This window comes from Equus caballus, chromosome 19, assembly GCF_041296265.1.
Source record: "Equus caballus isolate H_3958 breed thoroughbred chromosome 19, TB-T2T, whole genome shotgun sequence".
Lineage (NCBI taxonomy): Eukaryota > Metazoa > Chordata > Mammalia > Perissodactyla > Equidae > Equus > Equus caballus.
The window spans coordinates 33,551,388-33,573,500 of NC_091702.1; the positions used below are offsets into that span (position 1 = coordinate 33,551,388).

The window sequence follows — 22,113 nt, forward strand, 5'->3', positions numbered from 1 at the left end:
AAACAACTCAACTAAAAAATAGGCCAAAGACCTTAACAGACACCTCACTAAAGAAGATATACTGATGGCAAATAAGCACATGAAAAGATGCTCCACATCATATGCCATAAGGAAAAAAGCAAATTAAAACAACAAGCTGCCACTATACACCTATGAGAATGGCCAAAATCTGGAACACTGACAAGATCAAATGCTGGCAAAGACGTGGAACAACAGAAATTCTCTCTCACACACTGATGGTGGAAATGCAAAATGGTACAGCCACTTTGGAAGACGGTGTGGCAGTTTCTTACAAAACTAAACATATACTTACCATCTGATCCAGCAATCGCACTCCTTGGTATTAACCCAAAGGAGGTGAAAACTTATGTCCACACAAAAACATGCACACAGATGTTTACGGCAGCTTTATTCATAATTGCTAAAACTTGGAAGCAACCAAATGTCCTTTAGTAAGTGAATGGAACAAAGTGTGGTACACAAGACCCCAAATAGCCAAAGCAATCTTGAGGAAGATCAACAAAGCCAGAGGCATCACACTTCCTGATTTCAAACTATATTATAAAACTATAGTAATCAAAAGAGTATGATACTGCATAAAAACAGACACAGATCAATGGAACAGAATAGAGAGCCCAGAATAAATCTGTGCATATATGGTCAGTTAATTTATGACAAAGGAGCTAAGAATACACAACAGAGAAAGGACAGTCTCTTCAATAAACGATGTTAGGAAAACTGGACAGCCACAAGCAAAAGAATAAAACTGGACCACTATCTTACACCATACACAAAAATTAACTCAAAATGGATAAAAGACTTGAATGTAAGACCTGAAACCATAAAAATCCTAGAAGAAAACATAGGCAATAGGCTCCCTAACATCATTAGCCTTGGCGATGACTTTTTGGATTTGACACCAAAAGCAAAGGCAATAAAAGCAAAAATAAACAAGGGGGACTACATCAAAATAAAAAGCTTTTGCATAGCAAAGGAAACCATCGACAAAATGCAAAACAAACGACTGAATAGGAGTAAATATTCGCAAATCATATATCTGGTAAGGGGTTAAGACCCAAAATATATAAAGAATTCATATAACTCAATAGGAAAAAAACAAACAATCTCACTAAAAAATGGGCAGAGAATCTGAATACACTTTTTTCCAAAGAAGACATACAGATGGCAAGTAGGTATATGAAAAGATGCTCAATATCACTAATCGTCAGGGAAATGCAAATCAAAACCAGAATGAGATATCACCTCTCACCTATTAGAACAGCTAGTGGCAAAAAGATAAGAGATAACAAGTCTTGACCAGGATGTGGAGGAAAGGGAACCCTTATGCATGATGGGAACATAAACTGCTGCAACCACTATGGAAAACAGTATGGAGCTTTCTCAAAAAATTAAAAGTAAAACTACCATATGATACAGTAATTCCACTTCTGGGTATTTATCCGAAGGAAACGAAAACACTAACATGAAAAGATACATGTTTCGAGTTCAACGAAGCATTATTTACAAAAGCCAAGACATGGAAGCAACCGAAGCGTCAATCGATAGATAAATGGATAAAGAAAATGTGGTATATATATAAATACAATGGAATATTATTCCACCAAAAAAAGAGGGGCAAATCTTGCCATTTGCAAGATGGGTGGACATCACACTTCCTAATCACACTTGAGGATTATGCTTAAGCAAAATAAGTCAGAAACAGAAAGACAAATACCATATGATTTCACTTACATGTAGAATCTAAAAAAGAAAAAAGAAGAACTGAACTCATAGATACAGAGAACAGATTGGTGGTTGCCAGATGCAGGGGGTGGGAGAAGAGAGAAATGGGTGAAGGTGATCAAAAGGTACAAACTTCCAATTAACATAAATCCTGAGGATATAATGTACAGCAGTTACTATAATTAATAATACTGTATTGTACACAGTAGCCTGCCCTTATCTGTGGTTACACTTTCCAAGCTTTCAGTTACCTGAGGTCAACCAATGGTCTGAAAATATTAAATGGAAAATTCCAGAAATAAACAATTCATAAGTTTTAAATTGCATGCTGCTCTGGGTAGCAGGATGAAATCCCATATTGTTCCACTCCATCCCACCCAGGACGTGGATCATCCCTTCGTCCAGCATATCCATGCTGTATAGCTACCCACCCATTAGTCACTTAGTAGCCATCTCACTTATCAGATCGACTGTCATGGTATCACAGTGCTTGTGTTCAAGTAACCCTTATTTTACTTAATAATAGTGCCAAAATACAAAAGCAGTGATGCTGGCAATTCAGATATGTCAAAGAGAATTCATAAAGTCCTTCGTGTGTGTGTGTGTGTGTGAAGAAGATTGGCCCTAAGCTAACATCTGTTGTCAATCTTCCCCTTTTTTCCTTGAGGAAGACTGTCACTGAGCTAACATCTGCACCAATCTTCCTCTATTTTGTATGTGGGATGATGCCACAGCATGGCTTGACAAGCAGTGCTAGGTCTGCACCCAGGATCCGAACTTGCGAATCCTGGGCCACCCAAGCAGAGTGTGCAAACTTAACCACTACACCACCAGGCAAGTTCCCCATAAAGTACTTCCTTTAGGTGAAAACATGAAAGTTCTCGACTCAATAAGGAAAGAAAAAAAAATTCATATGCTGAGGTTGCTAAGATTTACGGTAACTTTTATTACAATATATTGTTATAATTGTCCTACTATTAGTTACTGTTGTTAATCTCTTACTGTGTCTAATTTACAAATTAAACTTTATCATAGGCATGTACGTATGGGGGGAACAAGTATACATAGGTTTCAGCACCATCCGTGGTTTCAGGCATCCTCTGGGATCCTGGAATGTATCCCCCATAGATAAGGAGGGACCACAATATTGAAAGTGGCCAGAGTAAATCAAAAGTTCTCATCACACACACACACACACACACAAATTGTAACTATGTGGTGGTGGATGTTACCTAGACATTGTGGTGATCATTTCACAATATATACAAATATCAAATCATTATGTTGTACACCTGAAGCTAATAGAATGTTAAATGTCAATTATACCTAAATAAAAACAAAACAAAAACTGTGGTACATCTACATAATGGAATATTATTTGGAACTAAAAGGAAATGAGGTATCAAGCCATGAAAAGACATGAAGGAAACTTAAATGCATATTACTAAGTGAAAGAAGCCAATATTAAAAGGCTACATTCCAATTATATGACATTCTGGAAAAGGAAAAACTATGAAGACTTTAAAAAGATCAGTAGTTTACAGAGGTGGGGTGGAGGGGAGATGAACAGGCAGAGTACAGAGAATTTGTACGGCAGTGACAATAATCTGTACGATATTATAATGATGGACATATGTCATTATACATTTGTCCAAATCCACAAAAAGTACAATACAAGAGTGAACCCTAAGGTAATCTATGGACTTTAAATGACTATGATATGTCAATGTTGGTTCATCCTTGGTAAAAAAAAAAAAAAAGTACCATTCTGGTGAATGATGTTGATAATGGCGGAAGCTATGTATGTGTGGGGGCAAAATATATGGGAAATCTCTGTACTGTCCTCTCAATTTTGTTGAAAACCTAAGTGATCTAAAAAAATAAAGTCTTAAAAAATAAGATAAAAGACATTTCACCAAAGAGAATACATAAATGGCAAATAAGTACATGAACATTAGCCATTAGGTAAATGCAAATGAAAATAAAAGGAGTTAGCAATACATACCTATCAGAATGGCTAAAATAAACCACCACCAAATGCTGCCAAGAATATGGTGAAGAAACTGGATCACTCATACATTGCTGGTGGGAATGTAAAATGATACAGTACATACAGAAAACAGTTCAGCAGTTTCTTAAAAAATTAAACATGCAACCACCATACTACCCATCAATTGCACTCCTAGGCATTTACCCCAGAGAAATGAAAACTTCTGTTCACAGAGAAAACCACAAGCAAACATTTATAGCAGGTTTATTTGTAAAAACTGTAAACAACCCAGATGTCCTTCAATGAGTGAATAAACAAACTGGTACATGTATATCATGGAATACTTCTCATCAATAAAAAGGAACAAACTATTGACACACTCAACAACCTGGATGAATCTCCAGAGAGTTATGCTGAGTGAAAAAAGCCCATCCCAAAAGGTTACATACTGTATGATTCCATCTCTGTAACATTCTAGAAACGACAAAATTATAGAAATGGAAAACAGATTAGTGATTGCCAGAGATTAATGAGGGGATGGGTCAGGAAGGAAAGTGAGTGTGGCTATAAAAGGGTACCACGAGGTATCCTTGCAATGATAGAAATGTTCTTTATTCTGTCTGTATCAATGTCAATTTCCTGGTTGTGAAATTGTACTCGTTTTGCATGATGCTCCTACTGGGAAACTGGATAAAGGATATGTGAGACCTCTGTATTATTTTTCACAACTACATGTAAATCTACAAATTATCTCAAAATAAAAAGTTTAACTTAAAAGGATGAACAAAGTAAACCTGAAATTGATGAGAATCAGAAATAAATTAACCTAACTGATAATATAACCATACAGAAAAAAAATAATTCAAGAAACTTTTGAACACAGTGCTCTGACTATATAGCCTTTCTAAGATAGTCTACAGACCAAAACATGCAAACAAGCTCGAACTTATTCATCAGTTTGTTGTTGGCAGTGGTACTTACACAATAATTCACAAACTATCTTGTGTGTAGTTGAGGATAGAGGAAATGAGTAAATATTACGATGTACTGGAAACCAGGGTTCTTACCCACAGGGAAGGGAGGTACAAATATGGAATGGGGAAAGCTGAAGGACACACGCACACACATGCACATACAGATTTCCTAGATCTGTCCAGTGAAAGGGCCTAAATGCAGTAACATCCAGTAGAAATAAGCACACTGAAAGCCCAAACAATGGTTTCCACACCATTCTTCACTAAAAGGAACTGGGGTCCTTGGAAAAATAGCTGATTTTCTTGTCTGGAGCAGGGCAATTAGTAGGTAAGCCTGGAACATGTTGTGGTTCCAGAAAGCAGGGAAGTGCTCAAAAAATGACAGGGATGTCGAAAGGACACAGGAGTGAGCTTGAAGGGGCTCTCACTGGCCAAATTTAAGACAATTTGAGCATCAAAAAGAATTGAGATACCTGATTATAATATATTGAAAAAAATAAGCTGTCTATAGTAATACCTAAAAAGAAGGGCTTCAGGTAGAGAAGAGAGATCTCATCTTTACATAAGAACGCCATCAAATGGTAGAAGGATTGACAGAAATAGAAAATCACTAATTTGCAGCCACCAAGGTAATAAGTGATTCACACAAGAATCTTCAATCAATACTAGAATCACTGGGTTAAAGTTTGCTGGGAACAGGATATTCACTCTGTCCAAGTATCATCCCACAGATTAGTTAAAAACAAACAATACTTTAAGCAAAGAAAAATAACAAAGGGGAAAGGGCATCTTTATAATGACAGATTTGCCAGTTACCACCTAGTGTGAGCAACAGTGGAACAACTTGACATTACACGTCTTTTCGTGTGATGTTACAAGAAGGATACAGTATCACCTATGTAACAACTCAAAAAAATGTTTAACCAGAATCTAATCATTATGAAACAATTACGCAATTAAAAAATATAGACATTCCATAGGCAGTTAACCTGGATTCTTCAAAAAGTCCAATGTCATCCAAAAAAAAATGTGATTAGGGGCCAGCCTGGTAGCATAGTGGTTAAGTTTGTGTGCTCCACTTCCGTGGCCCAGGGTTGGACCTACACACTGCTCCTCAAGCTGTGCTGTGGCAGCATCCCACACACAGAAAGTAGAGGAAGACTGGCATGGATGTTAGCTCATGTACAATCTTCCTCACCAAAAAAAAAAGTGTGATTATTCCAGAATGATTAAAGGAGACTAAAGTGATATAATAATGAAATGTGGTGTATGAGTCTTGATTGGACCCTGGATTGAAAAAAAAAAAGCCAGCTATAAAAGTCATTTTTTGAGAATTAAGGAAACTTTTTATTAGACAATATTACTGAATTAGCTTTAATTATCTTAGGTGTGATTAGTATTCTGGTTATATAGGAAAATGTCTTCATTCTTAAGAGAGGCATGCTGAAATATTGAGGTGTGAAGTGTCATGATGTCTGTAACTTACTTTTAAATGTTTAGGAAAAAGGAGGTATGTGTGTATGCATGTGCACATGCACATGCGTGTGTGTGTGCAGAAAGAGATAAAGCAAATGAGCCCAACAGAATTTTCCATGAAACACCAAATTATTACCCTCTTAGTGTTTTTATTTCACCGAAGGTCTGAAAAATGAGATACAAAGGAAGAAACACATCTGTATTACACCAAAACATCTAGCTTTAAATGGACAAATAAGCACTAGGGAGGTTAAAGAATTTGTCCTGAATAGACTGCTTTGGGGCATTGTGCAGACACAGCTGGAAGGATTTATTACACACTGTTGGCACTTCGGATATTGCATGTTTTTGGCAGTGTGCTTACAGAATACCGTTAAATATCAGAAAATTCAAGAACAAATCAACAACAAGAACAGGAGAAATACAAAACAAAAATTCTGTGAATTTGAGTAACGCAACTTGCAAAGACTACAATGGAGTCTACTTTGTCCAGCATTCTAGCAGCCAGGAGTCCTCTATGACCCAGAACTTTTGCCATTTTCATATACAAAACCAGTATTCCAAATGATGACCAAATATCACCACAGGATCCTGACTTCTAAATCATTAAGGTTAACTATGTTCACTTTCACTTTAACATAATGTAAGTTTTGTACTATTCTGATCCTTTGAAACCTGTTGACCCATATTTGATATATATGATATATCTGATTAACCAGAACTATCCGTTGCTTAACAATGGTGGAAAACAGGAGGGAGCAGGGCAGCAGTAGTTGGAGCACAATATCAGATTTCATGAGAAAAAGTAGATAGTCATCATATAGTAACTATTACAAAACAGACCTACTAACAATGATCAATAACAAACTCAAAAATTTATAAATGTAATATTTGAAAGGTCTATTTTCACTATCTTTGTTGTTTTTGAGTGTTCAATTGAACAAACGGTCACAAAGTGAATTCCAGATTAACCAGGACGTTCGTGGAAGAGGGAAGCAGTCAGAGTTGGGGACTTTGACAATCATCACACTCCAAGGCTGCTACTATTATTATCCCCATACTGAAAGTGAGGAAACTGAAAGAGAGATTAAGCAACTTCTCCCGAACCACACAACTAGTAAGCGGGCAGAGTCAGGTTTCAGACAAAGTCAGAATGACCTGGCCATCCAGCATTTCCACTGTCTATCTGTTTGTTTGAGGAGGGGCCGATGCCACCCTTTACCAAACACCTGCACCAATGACTTTGCCTGTGTCATTTCACCTTCACAGCAACTCTGTGAAGGAGGATTTTTCTTCCTATCTTTCAGAAGAGAAGACTGAAGCTGAGAGAGGCTGAGTAATCTGTCTAAAGTAACACCGCCAATAAATGGAAAGACCAGGATTCAAACCGAGGTGCGTCTGACCCCACGGCCCTTGTCCTTCTAAGACTACACTGTGCCTTCCACATTCTATGTAGAAACCATTTATTTTTCAAGAAAGCAACTCTTTAACTAGACAACTTCTGGTTGTTAAATATGTGTTCTTATATTTATTTGAATTAATAACATAATTTGTCTGAAAATATTCTTTCTTGTAATTAATGAGATTCTACAACACGGGAGAACAAATAAAGTGAGGGTGTCATAACGTAGGAAATTATCACAGAAAGGCCCTCTAAAGCTATCTGGTTCAAATCCCCAAGTTCAACAGGCTTGGAAGCCAATAATAATTAACAGTATGTATACAAATCTAACCAAAAAAGGCCCTGAACCAGTGAGGGATCAGTTGAGGATATGACACGATGGAAGCTCCAGATTATACAAATACATTATTAAATGTTTTTTTAAAGTATAGTTTTAAAGAGTTTGCATCCACTCTAAAAACGTTCATATTGCATATAATTGCCCTTCTCTTAAAATCAGGAACCATTCTTGGCACCAGCCCAGTGGCCCAGGAATTAAGTTCACGCACTCTGCTTTGGTGGCCCAGGGTTCACCGGTTCAGATCCCGGGTGCAGACCTACACACTGCTTATCAAGCCATGCTTGGAAGGTGTCAGGCATATAAAGTAGAGGAAGATGCACATGGATGTTAGCTCAGGGCCAGTCTTCTTCAGCAAAAAGAGGAGGACTGGCAGCAGATGTTAGCTCAGGGATAATCTTCCTCAAAAAAAAAAGAAAAAAGAAACCATTTTCATTTTACTTATTTACTTAATTCGTGATTGTTCCAAAAAGAACTTTAAACAGCTGAAATCATCCTCACTGTACCTTAAGTGGAACCAAGAAACCCAAAGCCCTGTTACCAGTTGGTCTGTAAGATTCTGATGTACATTTACCACACCTGCTCAGAGCTCCCACATGCAACCTTCGGCAAGTTTCCGAATCTGAAAAATGAGAATAATAACAGTAGCTACCTCACAAGGTTGTTGTGGTTTAAATGAGCTGACACATGCAAAAAGACTACAGCTACGCCTGCCTGCAAGCATTAGTGTGTTATCTATTATTGTTGAAGTTGATGTATGTCCATGATGGAAGCACCACTGGGACGGAAAAGCACCTATCAGCCCTCTCTCTCTCAAAAGCTTTGGGGAAACTCACTCAGAACCTGATCTCACACTTGTCCTCTTAACATCTGTAGCCTCTCCCTTCAACTAGCAGACATGGTAAGAACCCTCACTCTTAGAAAAATCTTCAGTTGACTCCTCCATCCAAACTACCACTCCTTTTTTGGTTTTTTTGCGAGTTCTGTCAAGCTTCTTTAATATATTTTCCGTAGCTACTGTTATTGATATGATTGACATGTTCCTTAGGAAAACCAGCTGGCCTTCCCCTGGGGAAGTCAGAACTTGATTCTGTCCCACAGTTGTGCAGAAGCAGGAAAACAGAACAAATAAAATACCACAGAAATCACACCACCAAAATACTAACAGGGAGAAGTATATTTGCCCTAAGGTCCTGATGGTTAAATTCTCTAACCAGCTCCTTCTCTCCCTATGGGAAATCTATAAATAGGACGCCAAATTACAACCAAACATTTGCTTGGATAGTCCATTAGAGACCAGACATTTAGGCCGCTAGGCAGTGTACCACCTCTCTGAACAGTCTTGAAAAGAAACACTTCCAAATTCCGCCTTTTCAACTCCCATTTTTCTCTATTTCCATGCTGCCCATCCACGTTCTGCTGTGACAGTCTTTCTTTAGATATGTTAATATCATTTATTAGACTACATCAAGTCCTACTCTTCCTGCTTTCAACCTGAAAGAGAGACACCTTTTAAGATATCTTTTGCAGAAAACTGAGCTCATCTATTCCGTAATTTTATTAAGCCAACTCTGAGTTCTGCTGGTGGCACCTATATCATACCACGTACACTCCCCCGTTCCCACCCACCCTGTCACCTTCTAATCACTTTTGCTTCCTTAACCCTTAACTTGAATTTCATTCCCCACCACATCCAATGACCTCTTTACACTTCTCATTCTTCTGTATTTCACTATTGCAACTGATACAATTTGCCACCCATTTCTATAAAACTTTCCCCATCATTGGCTTTAACAGAGCCAAAAAAAAAAAAAAAACCTCTGCTGATTTTGCTCACTGATTTTAAATTACTCTACAGTACCTACAGGGCTTAAGAGTCCAGGTCCTAGAATCAGACAGACCTGGATCCAAATCCAGGCTCTACTCCTTACTAGCTCTGTGCCCGTGGGAAAGTTACTTAACTTCTCTGAGCCATTTTCTTCAACTGTAAAATGGACATAATGACATAATTGGCTAAGTGATTAGCATAATAAACTTACTCTAGCACAAATTACTCACTCAATAATATCTGTGTCCTACTTCTCAGCTCCTGACATTCTATTCTTTTTTCTACCTTGAAGAATTCACTGCCTCAAATAGCTTTGACTAATACTGCAATTAAGTATATGCCTGAAGCTACTGTTGCAGGACTAAACCTTCCACCTTCTTCTTTAGCAACAAAGAAAAGCACTATTTGTATATTTCACCAATATCTATGAAATAACCTGTTGAAAACTGATTTCAGCTTTATACTCTTCTGAAAACACTCATTTCCCTTGGCTTCTGCAATACCATACTTTCCAGACTTTTCTTCTCTGGCCATCTCTTAGAGTCTACCACCAGCTCATCCTACTATACTCAGATCCTAAATATTAGTGTTCTAAAGGGAAAGCCTAAGGGTTTTCTTCATTTCTCACACTACAGTCTCTCCCTTCGAGACCTCATGCTTCATCAGCACCACAAGTGCAACCTATAAATAAGTAAATGACTTCCATATTATCTCTAGTGCAGACATCTCCTCTGAGCTCTAGATCCCTCTACCCAACTGCCTACTGACATCACCACGTGATGACAAGGCAGCTTAAACTCAATAGATCCCAAACTAGCTTCATGATCTTCCTGGAGTCATGATTTAAAACGGGATTCAGGATCCATGATCAACCAACCTAGTATTACGTTGCTTTTAGTGAACGAAAGGCAGCACCATCTATCCAAGCTGCATAATGTAGAATTCCAGAAGTCTAGAAGTTATCCTTTATAATCTTCCTCTTCCTCCCCCTCCACATCTAATCTATTCCAACTTCCATTATATGGATATTGCTGCATGAATTTCAATCTATTTTTTACACAAATACCAAAATAATCTCCCTTGCTGGCTTCATTCCCCTACTGCCCTTGTTATCACGATGATGCCAAGATCTCTATCAACTCACACCCCATGCTTCTCCACCTTTGCAGTTCACCCCTCCTCCACATCTCAACAACCTAATTTCTTATTCCTTCTAAATACTGTCTACTCCAGCCGAATTTGCTTTACAATATCTCCATGCGATTTATTCTTTCCCATCCCTCTTCACCAAGCTATGCCTTTTTCTGTCAAAACTCCTCTTGGAATCCTTCACTCATTAATTCAACCCAATATCACTCCTTACAAGGAAAAAAAATAAAGTTACAGATTCAGGACCATACTTTATTCAGCCCAATAATCTACCTTTGACAGTGATACCAACTATAGTTTCCCTCCCAGACATGATCCTCAAAATCAGTCATTACCCAATACACTAATTACTTCCTTTAATAATACATCAAGCACTACATCGATCAATATTTACATGTTTTGTCTTTTATGAACACGTATATATTTTTAGCCTTTTCTATTTCATAAGGTTATGAATTTCACAAGTTTAACATCAACCACACAAAGCTGAACTTCCTCCATTTGTTCTGGTAGCATCAAGGTAGTCCTCTGATTTTAGCATTTTCTCATTTGGTGAACAAGCTGATAGTTTTCTCACCCATACCATTTGTAATTTGGAGGGAATACAAAAATAAATACTGCATGAATCATGCCCTTATCCTCTGCTTAAAGGGCACAATCCAGCTGTACTCATATTTATATTCCTAGTTTCCATAATAAAGTCTCATAAAGAGAGGGTGCTCAACACACGTTCAACAGAATTAAAGGAACTCTGCTGAGGACTGACACTGTAATGTTCACGAACGCCGAAAAGAAAGGAGGACTTCTCAAATATATTATCTCTGCTTTTCAAGAAAAATTATATTTGAGCTAAAAAAAAAGGGTAGAAAGAACTGATGCCAGGTCTAGGTGAGGAGACTAGAACATAGCACCTTGCTGCTCTAAATGAAAGGAAGCTCCTCGTGACTGTGCTCACTGAATGGCTGCCAGTGTAGGCTGCACGGAGACCCGGAGGGCTGCCAAAGACTGGAAGAGAGCAAATACATGGAGACCTGATTTTTTTAAAAAAAAACAGGAAGAACTGCCAACAATAATCTAGTATACTTGACATCAATCTTTTTCTAAATTCAGATTATTCATTCAAAAAACAGCCTCTAATCACTTAAAAAAGAAAGCGGTAAGCGTTTGTAGTACCAGCCGGAGTGATACCAGACTAATCTAATTTCTTATCTTTTTTTAAGAGTGTGTGTTTAAAGACAGATCATACATTAAAAAGCAGTAAAAAACAGTGTGTTGGTAGGACTGCAACAAGGTATTTGACCAGGTTCTCATTATACCCACATGGATAAGATAAATATAAGATAGATAACAGTACAATTAGGTGGCTAGGAAACTGTCTGAATGACCATAACAACAAGTGCTCATTAATGAACTGCTATAAACCTGAAGGGCCATTCTACTGGCAAGCCTCAGGACTCCATCTGTGGCCTTCTGTTCAACAATTTTATCAGTAACTTGAATGAAGATGTAGAAGGTTACTATACTACTGTTGGCATCCAATACGCAGTTGACATGAAACCAGAAGGCTCCTAATACATATTATGAAAGAGCCCGGATCTCAAAACACAACGATGAGCCAGAAAAATGAGCTGATTCTTAAAAAATGAAATTTAATAGGGAAAACTATCTAAGGGATCAATCAGTACCTGTGTCCAAAACTAACGGTGAGATGGGCAAGCGCTGCAACTTAATTGCCACACATGGAAAACAAACAAACAAGCAAAAAAGGGCCTAATGGTTTTAGTTGACTGCAAGCTTAGTTCAATCTGACAGCAGCAAGCTCAATATGATGGGGAGATCAAAAAAGCTAATGTGATGCTAGCTGCAGCAGTAGCAGCATCTCAAATGTGGGAGATAGCAGTCCTGCTCAACTCCAGACTGATCAGACCACAAATAGGATATTGCGTACCCCTTCCAGGGGTCACAGCCTTCAAAGGATCATAACCATATTGGCACAGGTTCAGAACAGAACCAGAATGCTTAGGAGCCTGGATATTATTCCATAAAAGGAAAGGCAGAAGGGAACAAAGATTTATAAATAGGAAAAAAGAGTGTCTTGCGAGAAAAATGATGGCTACCTTCATTCAGTCATTTAACAAACAAATTCCAAACCTATTTCAGGACAGATATTGTGACAGTGGCTGGGGATACAGAGAGAAAATAGTCTATGTCCATGAGAAATTCATATGTATAACCGAAGAGTTGAAACAGCCATGATCTAAAAAAAGGATTAGATTGTTCTATATGATTTCATAAGGTAGAAATAGGAGCAATGCAAAGAAGTTAGAAAGCAACCGATTTCAGCTCCATATAAGGAAGAGTATTTTAAGAGTCAAGCTGTCTAATGAAGGAAGAAGCTGCTTGAGAAGCTTGCAAGGCTCCCATCAGGAACCGTGTACTTAGCAGGGACACTGCTGAAATAAGACAGGCACTGAACTGGACATTTTTACTGTTCCTCACAGTCCACACTATGATTCTACCCTTTCCCAGGAAATGGACTCTCACCAGATTCATCCCACTGTGTACTTCAGCATCTCAGGTTTCCTACACTTGCTACTTCCAACTTTGTACCCTGTCCCCCACTGAAGCAATGCTTTATAACAGTCAATGGATCTGAGAGCAACAGGAATAATGAGAGATAGGAAGAACCGGACCCATCAGCACACAGAACACAAAACATCAATATGTTCAATGTGCCTTGTATTTGAAAAGAAAATGTAACAATCTCTATCCCTTCATTCATAAATTCGACTCAAAATATTCTATTATGTTGAATTAATGTAAATAAGGATTTATTATGTACTGCATCCCTTGTTGGGAGCCATTTTTTTCTAACCAACAAGGAAAATTTTAATTTAAGATCACTTCGAGAATTCGTGTCCTACATAAACACTCCAAAACCCTCTATTATAAGGTTATGTGGCAACTAAGTTTAGAATATATTTCTAAAAAGAAATTATTCATTAGATATAGCGGGCTAAATACCATGAACTAATCAAATTGTGGAATTCTGATTAAACGACTACTTTAACCCATCTAAAAGTCACAGGCAGGATAAACACAGAGAAAAGGTACAAACTATTTAGTTCTCGCTTTCATAAACTGGTTTAAGATTATTTAAGCTTACCTTCATTCATTTTATTTTGTAATTTTAAAACAGTGTCACATATCGGGTCTCTATGCTGCATCTGGGTATTTAAGGAGTTCACCCTTCCAAAGCGTTAATATTAACTTCTTGGAAGTAGTCCCTCACACTTCAGCGCTTTCTCAATTTGGATACAATAAATGAGCCACAATTCGATTTCCCAGGGCTCTTTCTTTTAAACAGCAGCCCGGAAAGACAAAAGTGAGAAAGAAAGAAGAGCATCTTTAACCACCAGTCCTGAAAAAAAGGCTTCCCCTCCGGTTGTCGTCAACTCCGACTACCTACCATTTCTGGCTGTCTACCATTTCTCAACACACTGCCAGGTCGTTTCGGTTAAAAAAAGGAAAAAAAAAGCAGATTCCAGTTTTCCCGGGACGGGGAGATCCCCTTCTGTAGAAGTGGCTAATGCTAGGCTCCCCGCGGGATCTCATCTCGTTGCCAAGGCAGCGCCAACCCCAGTCGTCCGGCCCGAGGGCAGCTCCCGCCGGCCCGGAGCCCGGGGCCGCCCCAGCCCGCGGGAGAGCAGCCCCGGCCCAGCCCGGAGCCCCCGCGGCCGCAGAATCCCAGCCGCGACCCCAGACGGCCCCGCGGGCGCGGAGGAAGGCGGGGAGACGCGCCTCGACTTACAGTGACACCATCCCAGGTGACAGCACCAGTGCAGCTTGAAGCACTTGCCGTGGCTGTGCGTGGCACAGATGGAGAGCCCGTCGCACGGCTGGAAGTCGGGTCTGCGGGCAGCGCAACTCCGCGCCAGGGCCTGAGCCTCGTCCACTTTCTCGCTCTTCCAACCCCGCTCGGGCGCCGCCGCCGCACTCATCTCCTCTCCCTCTGCGGAGCCGAGGCCGGGAGCCCGGGAGAAGCGGCGTCTGGGCGGGCAAGAAGCCGAGCCGGCTGCAGAGCGGGAGGGCGCGGCGCGGGCCGGGAGTCACGCCAGCGCGGGTCGCGGGCGGCGGCGGCGGCGGCGGGAGCGCGGCGGTCCCAGGCTGGCAGAGGAGCCGCCCCGGGCGCTGCGACCGGGGGCTGGGCCTGCCGCCGCCGCCGCCGCCTCCCTGCCCCCTCCGCTGCGGCGCGCGCCGCGCCCCCACGCGCACACGCACGCGCACACGCGCGCGCTGGCGGCCCCGGCCGACGCCACGTGGCCGTCCGCAAGCCCCGCCTCTTCGCACCCAGCCTGCGGGCGAGCGCGGTCGTCGGCGCGCCCTCCCTTCACGGCGAGCGAGTCCCTGCCGCACGCGCGCTCGGTGCTCGGAGACCGACCCCGGCCAATGGAGGGCCGCTGTGGACATACGCACGCCTCGGCGGCTTGGCATTCCCACGCACCCCAGCTTACACGCACGCTTCCCACACACACCTCCTTCCGAGCTGGGTCGTCTCGAGAAGGGACACACACGTCCACGCTCCACGGAGGGCTGGGCACACCGAGCGCACGTGCCCCGAGCCGCTCCCTGGGCTGGTCTCTGCGCCCCTGCCCGCGAGGCGTTCTTGCGCACACAGCCGCTCCCCACGCGCGTCTCACGTCTCCCTCGCACACGCCTTCCCGGGTTCTGGGCACAGACAGCCCTCGGAGGCGCGGGCACGTGCACACGCGCGCACTCCCCCAGGGTGGCCGCACGTCAGGCCGAAGCGGCCAGCCCGGCCCCACTTGAGACCCTGAGATCCCGAACCCCAGCCCCGCGCCTCGTGCCGAACCGCAGCGACCACGGCCAGCCCCAGACCCGGCCGAGGCTGCAGGCCCGCTTTACTGAGCCGGAAAGTAACCAAGCTGGGTGCCAGTGGGGGGGGGGGGGGGGGGGGGGGGTGTGTATGTGAGAGAGAGAAAGAGAGAGATGCATATGTGGTGCACCGTACTGGTATGTGGAATGTGTTGCATGTGTGTGTAGTTTGGTGTGTATGATTGTTATGTGGTGTATGTGAAGTGGGTATGTGTGTATAGTTAGATGTGTTGCTAAGTGTGTACATGATAGGGTGATGTGTGTATGGTCTGTGTGACGCATATAATTGTTATGTGGAGTGTGTGTGATGAGATGTGTGTATGGTGGCATGGATATATATGACCAATGTGGAGTGTAGGTGGTGTGTATGTGCGTGTAGTAGAGTGTATGTGGTATGTATAGTGTGTGTGTAGTTGAGTATGTGTTTGTATTCGTGTGTACATGGTGTGTAGGTGCGTATGGTTGTTATATAGAGTGTGTTAACGTGTGTGGCAGTGTGATGTGTGACTGGCGTATCGAGTGTGTGTGTGGTGTATATGGGTGGTGTTGGGTGCGTAGAGTGCATGTGGGTGTGGCACACAAGCAGGACTCATGTTTGCCTTGGACTCTGTCTGTACCTTTGGTTGTTAATGCCTGCCCTGGCCAGCTGGTGTGACTGGCCCGGGTGTTCGCTGCAGCTCCCCCACACAATCAGCTTGCCTTCTTCCCTCCTGGGGACAAGTTGCTCCAAATAGATTTTCCATGCCAGGCTCAGCTGCTGAGAACCCACCCCGGGTTGGATTCAGTGAAGAGAAAACAAACCATTTGCTCCCAGGGAGCGCTGCTGGGAATTAGTGTTTCCCTGCAACAAGGCCAGAACCCAGCCTTGAACACAGAAAAGGAGGGGACTTCCTCTCTTATTTGCCAAACGTTTTTTAGAGCAGAGGAAAAGGCCTGTAATTGCCAGGGTTCAGGGAACAACAACAAAGCATTTCAGCGCAAACGCTGTGTGGGAACATGTTTATGCCCAGGTCCACTTTCTCCATTACTTTATTCCTTTCCTGCTTTGCACTGACAAGGACACTCATCCTGGCTTTGAAATAACCAAATTCGTCTTCAAGCACTGAAAATCCTGGCTGCCATAAGCAATCTTTCATAATTTTCCCTTTTATTTAACCTTGGCTTAAGAAGGGAAATGTAATTTGCATATATCTGACTCTAGTGAAGTCTTCATTTATTAGGGGTTGAGAGAGACTCAATTTGGTGGCAAAAGTGTTTTCAAGAAAGATCTGAATCAAGATCTCAATATATGGTTCTCTCAATTGCCCAACAGTGAAATAGTTATAAACATGAAGGATCATGTCTTCAGCTTCAGCCCCAGGTACCCCTTCCTGAAAAAAATCTTAAGGAAGTACGTCCCTGACTCATAAAATTTATCCATCCCTGCTGTTAATTTCACAGTCTGGCCTACCTCAGAATAATGAGTGAAAGGAAGAAAAAATTTAATCAAAGAAATCCATAATCCATTATTTTTGGAGTAAGCCAACTCAGAATTCTTCAAACAAAGGGGACTTCCCATCTCTCCTACCTTATTTTTCTCCTTCCTCAACCTATAAACTCACTCTAATACTATCCATATTATATAAGACCTTATAACAGAATCCTTTCAGTAACTCAGTAACTAATATTTGAACAGGATCTTTCACTGACTTTTACTCTAGGACGAACATGTTATAAGATTCTGCTATATATGAAACCATAACATCTCAGCGAGTGAAAAATGAGCATGAAAAATAATGCAATAAAGCACTTTAGCCAGGAGGCAAGGTAAATTACCCAAATATCCTACTTTATGTCAGCCACGTGATTTGAAGCTGAGAAGCCTTTACATTTCCTATAACATAAAACTCATTCTGTCCCCTTGCCCTAGAGGTGTTATTAACCTGTACTGTCTGCAGTGGAGCAGGAGGAGGGAAATGTGCCATGACCTCAAACATATACACACACAGCCTTCAGGATGTCTTGTCATGATACAAGTTATAAGGTTTTATTATGGAAATGAAACATATACGAGAGTAGAGAGACTAGTATAATGAACCTCACGTACCCATCACCTCGTTTCAGTAATTATTAACTCATTTGGAAAATCTTGTTTTATCTGTAATTCCACTCACTCCTGACACCTACCCCGCTACTGGATTATTTTGAAACAGATCCCAGACATCATATCATTTCAGCCATAAATATTTTAGCATTAATCTCTAAAGGAACTTTTAAAAACCATAACCCACAATACCATTACCACATAATAGGATACAATTTGATCATAAATATGAACTCATCCCACAGCTGCTGGCCACCTCACCAGCTCCCTTTTAAGAATGCCACTCCTAGGGCTGGCCCAGCAGTGGTTGAGTTCATGCGCTCTGCTTCAGTGGCCTGGGGCTCACATTTTGGATCCCAGGCATGGACCTACGCACCGGTCATCAGGCCATGCTGTGGTGGTGTCCCATATATAAAGTAGAGGAAGATTGGCACAGATGCGAGCTCAGGACCAAACTTCCTCACCAAAAAAAAAAAAAAAAAGAATGTCACTCCTTCTGCCTGGAATTTTCCTCTTTCCCTTCTCTTTCTCTCTGCCTACCTCTTCAGTTTATGTGCCACTTTCTCAAAGAAGCTTTCCAACTTCTCCAACTTTCCAACTTCCAAGTGACCAACTCAGACTAAGTTATGTACACTCTCCTTTCATGTCACATAACTCAACTTTAAACAAATAACTAAAGAAGGAATTATTGAACTAATGTCTTTCCCCACTTCTCCCAAAGGAACATGGCCTCTGTCTTGATCTCTATCTTGTTCCCAGTGCTTAACGCAGAGAATAAATAATTGTTAAAGTAATGAAAATTATTCCATCTCAGACTTCCAAAGGCTGGAAAAAGTCCATTTGTGGTAAGCATTTGCAAATATATGTGAATGATTCCCATAATTACTTTTCCTATAACCACATTTTTGGATATTCCGCTCACATACTGACTCTGAGATTAGCTATGTGTATTAGTTATCTCTTGTAACAAATCACTCCCAAATTAAAACAATACACAGATTCTGTGGTGTTGCAGAAGATCATAGCAACATTCTTGCTAGACTTTAAGCTTAGCAAGAACAAGTTACAAAATGGGTGGCTGAGAAATATGTGATCTGCTGATCCTCATAAATTACTATACTAGATTGTTTGTGCTTTGGAATCAAAGGCCGAAAGGGAGTATCTTACCAGGCGTGAAGGCAAGGGGCTTAAGAACGCTGGGCCCTTGCAGGAACGGAATACCATCTGCATAACTTGCTGAGTGTTCCTAGGATACTCCCTAAGGGAATGGCCTTGGGTAGGGCGGGAGTACGTTGAAGGGAGGCAGACTAGAACTGCTGAGCTTTGACTTGCATATCCCTGCTGGCATGAGTTCCTGCTATGCTTGTACTTCTTTGCCTGCAAATAAATATGTGACGATCAGAGGGACCTCACCTCAGCCCTTGAGGCTGATGGTCCCATGTCCCATTAAATAATATAAATTGTGTTGTGTCTATTATAAAGACTGTGTTCAGTCCATTAATTCCATCCACCCCTTCAGCTGGCTGCCTAGCTGGTCTTGGCAGCACTGTGGGTCTGCAAACCAGGCATGACTTAGTTAGGTTCCCCATTTCAAAGTCTCTAACAAGGCTGTATTGAAGGTATGGGCCAGGGTTGCATTCTCATCTAAAGATTCAACTGGGCAAGGGTCTGCTTTCAATCTCACTCACTGGCTGTTGGCAGGATTCAACTCCTAAAGGAACTGTTGGGCTGAGGGTCTCAGTTCCTCACTGGTTGTGGGCTAGAGGGTGCCCTTAGTTCCTTGCCACATTGGTCTCTCTATAGGACCCTCTCTATAGGGTCTCCAGACGTGCTTTACCAGACAAGCATGTAAAAAGTTAGAGAGTGTCACAGACTTTCATAACCTAATCTCAGAAGTGATATCCTGTCACTCTGCCATATTCTATTCATTAGAAGCAAATCACTAGATCCAGCCCTCACACAAGGGGAGGAGATGACACAATGGCATGAATGTCAGGAAGCAGGAATCATTGGAAGTCATTTCAGAAGCTGCCTACCACACCATGGGACTTACTCTAGCCAGTGGAAGAATAGCAAACATGGTATAGTAAAGATTGCCAAAGAACACGATTGTTGGGGTTTTCTTTCTCTTTTTGTGCTTGGAGCCCTGAGACCACAATGTGTACAAACCTAAGCAAGCCCGCCGGAGGATGAAACGTCTTGCAGAGGAAAATGGAGGTGCCCCAGTTGACAAGCAGCCAATCCCTAGCCAATGGTGTATGAACCCCTAGAATTTTTCTAACTCCTAGATCACAGAAGCATGAGAGAGTCCAGGAGAGACCTGCTGAGCCAGTCCTTACCAGAACAACCACCGGGACACTCTGCAGAATCAGGAGCTACAGAAGACGGTGGTTGTTTGAAACTCCTAAGCTTTGGGTGGTCTCCTACATAGTACAAGCTAACTGATACACCCACCAATCCTCTCATTTTGTAGACAAAGTCATTGAAGATTCAAGAGACTGTGACATGTTCGATGTCACAGTGCAGCAAGCATAGTGGGAAAAGTTCTCTGGGACCTGGCATCAGAACAATGCAGCTGGTTCAAGTCTAAGCTCTGTCATTTTCTGCCTAGGAGACCTTGGCAATCCCTTATGCTTTCTGGGCTTCAGTTTCTTTAACAGCAAAACAAAACAGAAGGTTTTCCAGAACATCTTTTAGTGTAGATCAAGCTAGGGTTAGAATCCTTTTGGTTCAGACGTCATTTGTGAATAGTCAGATACTCCCTTCCTGTTTTCTTGCACGTATTTGTCTAATGCTAACATAAGATACGTCTGTGCACACCAACCATTCTGAACACTTTGATAGATCGAGTCATTACAAATCAGTTACTTTTTGGTTGCTTGATTGAACCAAGCAACTAATTCCACCATGGTTATAAATAACCTGCTAGTAATTGGTCAATTTGTCATATTAAGGCAATTAGAATGATGAAGTGGATGGAGAAGCTTCCAAATGAGGTGCAACTAAATTAGGAGTCTTCTGTGGGAAAGGAGGATGCCTCTTCAGCATTGTCGCTGCCATAATTCAGACCCGAATCATCCCATTTGGCATTCCAGCTTTGGAATCAGACAGAATGGAAACAAAGCTTAGCTCCACTACCACCTAGGTGGGTGATCTTGAGCAAATTATTTAGCTTCATCTCTTAAATGAGAATTATAATTCCTACCTCATACATTTGCAGTGAACACTAATATGGCAACATGTGTGAAGAGCCTAGCTCTGTGTCTGGTATGTCACAGATCCTCAATAAACATTAGTTCTCCTTTTCCTAGCACCTCCAAATGCCCTTCATGTCCTCAGACTCTATGCTCGAACCCCTCCTTCACAGTGTGAGAAGAGATCTCTCTAAAATCTGATCAGATCAAATCATACCTGGCCTTAAAAACCTTTGACACTTTTCACTGCCTCCTGAAAAAAATTCCGACTCCTTTGTAGGCTATACAAAGCCTCCCAACCTCTTCTCCATCCACCCTTCCTCATTCCTCCAACTCTGTACCCTCCCCAGATTATTGTTTTGTTTCTGGACATGTAATATCCTCTCCTGCCTGCCTCTGTGCCTTCTCTCATCCTGTTCCCTTTACCTTGAATTGCATGACTCCCTTTATGCATGGGGAATCGTACTTTTCCTTCAAGTTCTAGTTCAAATGCTACTTGAAACCTTTTCTTAGTTCACTCCCTCCTCCATACTCAAGGACATGCTGTGCCTACCTTGGTACCTCTATTACTTGGTACCTCAGTAGTGAGGCCGGCTCTGTGTATTTCCAGCATCTGGCATTGCGTTGAGTACTAGGAGACGCTCAAAAAATATTTTTGAACAGACACATTGAAAGATTTATAACTAAAAATTCATAAATAGTCTGTAAAAGCAAAACATCTGTTTTTCAAAGCTTAAGCCCCCAGAACTAGGACATTCCTTTGAAACCTTTGAAATTAAAAAGAAGCCTTACATAATAAACTGGCTTATAATCTTACTGAATGCCTTACCTTTATAAATGACTCAGGCTGCAACAGCTGCAGACTCCAAGAGGTGTTTTATTTATTTTTTTTAATTTTTTTTTTTTGAGGAAGATTAGCCCTGAACTAACATCTGCTGTCAATCCTCCTCTTTTTGCTGAGGAAGACTGGCCCTGAGCTAACATCCGTGCCCATCTTCCTCTACTTTATATGTGGGATGCCTACCACAGCATGGCTTCACT

At 41.5% G+C, this 22,113-nt stretch overlaps 1 protein-coding gene across 2 annotated transcripts in view; it reads right to left on the reverse strand.

Annotated features, from left to right (window-relative positions):
* The window catches only part of C19H3orf70 (chromosome 19 C3orf70 homolog), an 80,135-nt gene extending 64,750 nt beyond the window's left edge, over positions 1-15,385 (reverse strand). The window contains exons 1-2 of one of the 2 annotated variants that reach the window (XR_002801783.2): positions 14,711-15,385; positions 14,066-14,255 (exon numbers count right to left, since the gene is read on the reverse strand). Coding sequence is in view for 1 of the 2 variants with exons in the window: in XM_023623459.2 (XP_023479227.1) it covers positions 14,711-14,900 (190 nt within the window). In the remaining variant the exon portion in view is untranslated. The remainder of the gene's footprint in view (positions 1-14,065; positions 14,256-14,710) is intronic. The other variant, XM_023623459.2, reaches the window with a different exon arrangement.
* Positions 15,386-22,113: the final 6,728 nt, after the last annotated feature.